This window comes from Loa loa (genome assembly GCF_000183805.2).
Source record: "Loa loa unplaced genomic scaffold supercont3.182, whole genome shotgun sequence".
Classification (NCBI taxonomy): domain Eukaryota; kingdom Metazoa; phylum Nematoda; class Chromadorea; order Rhabditida; family Onchocercidae; genus Loa; species Loa loa.
In genome coordinates this window covers 1-3,638 of record NW_018108362.1, presented here as the reverse complement: position 1 = coordinate 3,638, position 3,638 = coordinate 1, and the positions used below count along the sequence as shown (strand labels likewise).

The following is a 3,638-nucleotide window of genomic DNA, read 5'->3' as shown; positions in this document are numbered from 1 at the left end:
ATTTTATCCTTTAAAATTTTTTGATCGAATAAAAATGATTACTGTATTTTTTTCTTTTTAAATGGTGACAATAAATTTTAGATGATAATGATAAGTTTATTTAACATTTTTAAATAAAAATATTAATTACTTACTTTTCCTTTTTTTTTTTTTTTTGAGAGTAACATTCTATGTTGCAAAATTTGGTTGTTTTTTGTTTTAATCAATCATTGAATAATGTTAATGTTATTGTGAGAAATAAGAAATAAAAAAATGAAATTTTTCTTTTTTCAATAAAAATTAGAAAATAAAATTTATCACAACTGTACGATAAGAGACAAATTATCTATGACAATGGAAATGGTTCATTAGTATTTATAATGCATCCGAATTGAGAGATAGCATTTGGAAAAAAAAAGTAAAGTATTTTTTTCTTTAAAAAAATGCTATTACAAAAGTTGAATAAAAAAAAAAATTATCTAAATTGCAAGGAAAAAGAAAGGAATTATTTCTCAAAAATATGAATTTCAAGAATTATTCATTAATTCTGCTAATTACTTAGACTAATAAATTCTTTTTTCAAACCTTTCAAACTTTTTATTATGAAAAAAAAAAAGAAAAGAAAATGTATAACTATTTTTGTTGTACTTTTTTTATAATTGAAAAATTATAAAAAAATGAATTTTTATTCACCTCAAAAAAAAAAAATAAATTTTTATTCACCAAAAATATTACCTCAAATTTTCAAAGATTTTTAAAATTGGAAGTAAAATTTCAAAGTGTTACATTTATTTTACCCATTATTACATAACTATTACCCATTGTTGAATGGACTGTATTGATAATTTCACTTATAAATAGAATTACTTTATAAGTTTTAAAAGAGAATATATTATTCTATCATGATTAGACTTTAATTATCACAGAAAAGATTACAAATATTCGTAAAGAAAAATTTACAATTTAATTTAATTAATCGAAATTTGACAAATTAAAATAAAAGGAAAAAGCTCTAATCCTAACTTATATAGAAGTATATGAAAAGAAAGAGATAGTAATAATTAAATTTAATTTATATTGCCTATAGTAAGAGTTTTGTTTTGTTTTTTAAAAAAAAAAGAAATTAATGATTACATTATTTTTAAAATTTACATAAACAAAAAAAAAGGTACAATAAACACGGAATGATACAATTGCATGATCTAACAATCAATCTATTGATCACAGATATCAATAAAACCAATTAATAGTAATTAATTTATATTCAAGAATAGTTTGATATGACTCACTACAATTTGATTCCTATAACCGACCATTCCTTTTGACCAATCAAAGACATACCGAATTACTTTCAATGCCAATCATTAAGTGCAAAGATTTTGTCTTATCTGATAAATGGCTAGCTTATCAGACCATACCGTTATGACATTTGCATTCTTGTTAAATTATAAGTTACCGTATGAAAAGGCGAAAAAAGTGCTATGTGAAAATTACAGTAGTCGCTCTTTACAATTTTTGCGTATCATTATAAAGAACACAAATGAAAAAAAATATTATTATAAATAATCATTATTATAATCACTGGTTCATGAATTTCCATGGATCGGTAGCTGCAGCATATGTTGCAGCACTTGTCGGATATTGGAAATATTCCATTGGTGTTGGAACAGCCGCTTGATAACCACCGTAGCCTACAACTACTGACGCTGACGTATAATCGAGCTTTTCCTTCTGTTTTTCAATATTTCGTAGAAAAAAAAATAATTAAAAGTGACTAGCAAAAAAAAAAAAAAAGAACGAATATCTATAGTTCAATAAGGCGCAAAAAGTCTTCAACAGGTTATCAAATTATGCCAATCATTTCCAGTACCATTTCACCTGTTCTCTAAAAATAATTTGCGCTTTTTTTTTTGGGATTGCCAGTAATGCTACATAAATTATGCTAATTTTGTTGAAATTAAAGAAAATGAATAAAAAACTTACCATATCCTTGTGGGAATGTTGCTTGAGATGTGTAAGCTGTTGATGGTGATATGGTACCAAAATACGGTGGTGGTAAAACGGTTAATTTGGATGAATCAATCTCTATTGGTGGCGTCCTTTGTTCTGATCCGCCTGTTTCATTTCTTTCCGTTTTTATCTAAATTTTTTTACTGAATAAAAAGATGACACTTTTTTTTTTTCCGAGTGTTATTTGAATGTAAAATATTCGAAATAAGATAAAAATTTCATCAAACCTCAACATTACAAGCATTGGTATTCCGAATATCGCCGGAAGTGGTTTTACTGGATGAGCTACCATCATTACTGCATGCCGGAACGACATGTAATGCAACTTCATGTTTTGTTGCTTTCTTTTGTTGTCGAGCTTTAGCACGTCGATTTTTAAACCATACCTGAAATTTTGTGTGAAATTAGTCAATTAATCATATGTAAGAAATAGTTACTTGAGTCACTCAATCTATTAGTAATTAATTAATCAAATGACAAGTAAAAGTTAATGATCACTAAATAAAACTTGAAAGCTGAACAACATTAAACGTCGAAAGAAGGAAAAATTGAAAGATTCCGGCTTAAGTTTTGAATTTAAATTTGAACTTTGAACTTACTTGAACGCGTGATTCGGGTAATTGAATTTTCAATGAAATTTCCTCACGAATAAATATATCCGGATAGCGAGTTTTGGAAAAATAATTCTCCAGAACTTCCAATTGTATTCGTGTAAATGTTGTTCGTTCACGTCGTTGCTTTCTGAAATCCCAATTAAACCATTCGATAGTGCAGAAAAATCATCAATTAGTCTTAATCTGCAACCAATCGGTTGGTACTACCGTTTTACTTTGTGTAGATAAAATCTTCCCAGAAAATTTGACCTCAATTATGATGAAATCATGCAAAATAGAATATGAATGATTAAAATTGAAATATTTTATTTATCAATTATTGCAAATTGATAATAATAAATTTATCATAATTATCAATTTCTCTCATTTCCCTTGCGCTTTGAATGGAAGAGAAATTTTCTGAACGAGAAGATGACATTTAACGATGGAATTTTAGAAGAATGATTTTAATTCTTGAATGAAAATGGGGATTTTCAGGAAAGAGATTGATTCCAGTATCAAGTTTCGGCAGAAAATTACAACTCAAGAAGGATTTCCGTTGATAATAAATTGAGAATGGTGGAAAATATTTCATGATAAATGGTATTTTCAAAGTAATGTGTGAAATTTAAAGGCATATCAGCCTTCAATGATATATTTCCGTTTCTCATAAGCCATTGGGATTTAATTTATCATTAAGGAAATGATTATGATAAAACTGGTTCTGTTAATCTTAGTATCAATTATGCATAGTAATCTACGTTCGACAATAACAACCCAACCAAATTCTCTACAGTAATCACAATCATGAAAGTTTGCTTATAAGTTGTTGCAATTTTAATAGACCTAAAAAGTTTTAAGGGAAAAATAATGATATCTTGTTTTATATCAATTAGAATATATCAGGAAATTTTAAAAATTCGAACAATAAATTAATTGGCTGAATGTGTCAAACTTTTTTTTCAGCAGATTGATTAAGACTTCTGGTCGAAATGTCATCGTAATAGTTTTGTAGAATATGTTGTAATTGTCCTAATTAATAAGTAATATAGTATA

The 3,638-nt window shown here is 26.5% G+C and overlaps 1 protein-coding gene across 1 annotated transcript; it reads right to left on the bottom strand.

Moving 5' to 3' along the window:
- Window positions 1-1,557: 1,557 nt before the first annotated feature.
- On the bottom strand, window positions 1,558-2,732 carry LOAG_13596 (hypothetical protein; the record flags this gene model as incomplete). Its single annotated transcript, XM_003149102.2, has 4 exons — window positions 1,558-1,670; window positions 1,963-2,119; window positions 2,217-2,375; window positions 2,589-2,732. Coding segments are annotated over 4 exons (573 nt in total), but the record flags the coding sequence as incomplete, so codon positions are not given.
- Window positions 2,733-3,638: the final 906 nt, after the last annotated feature.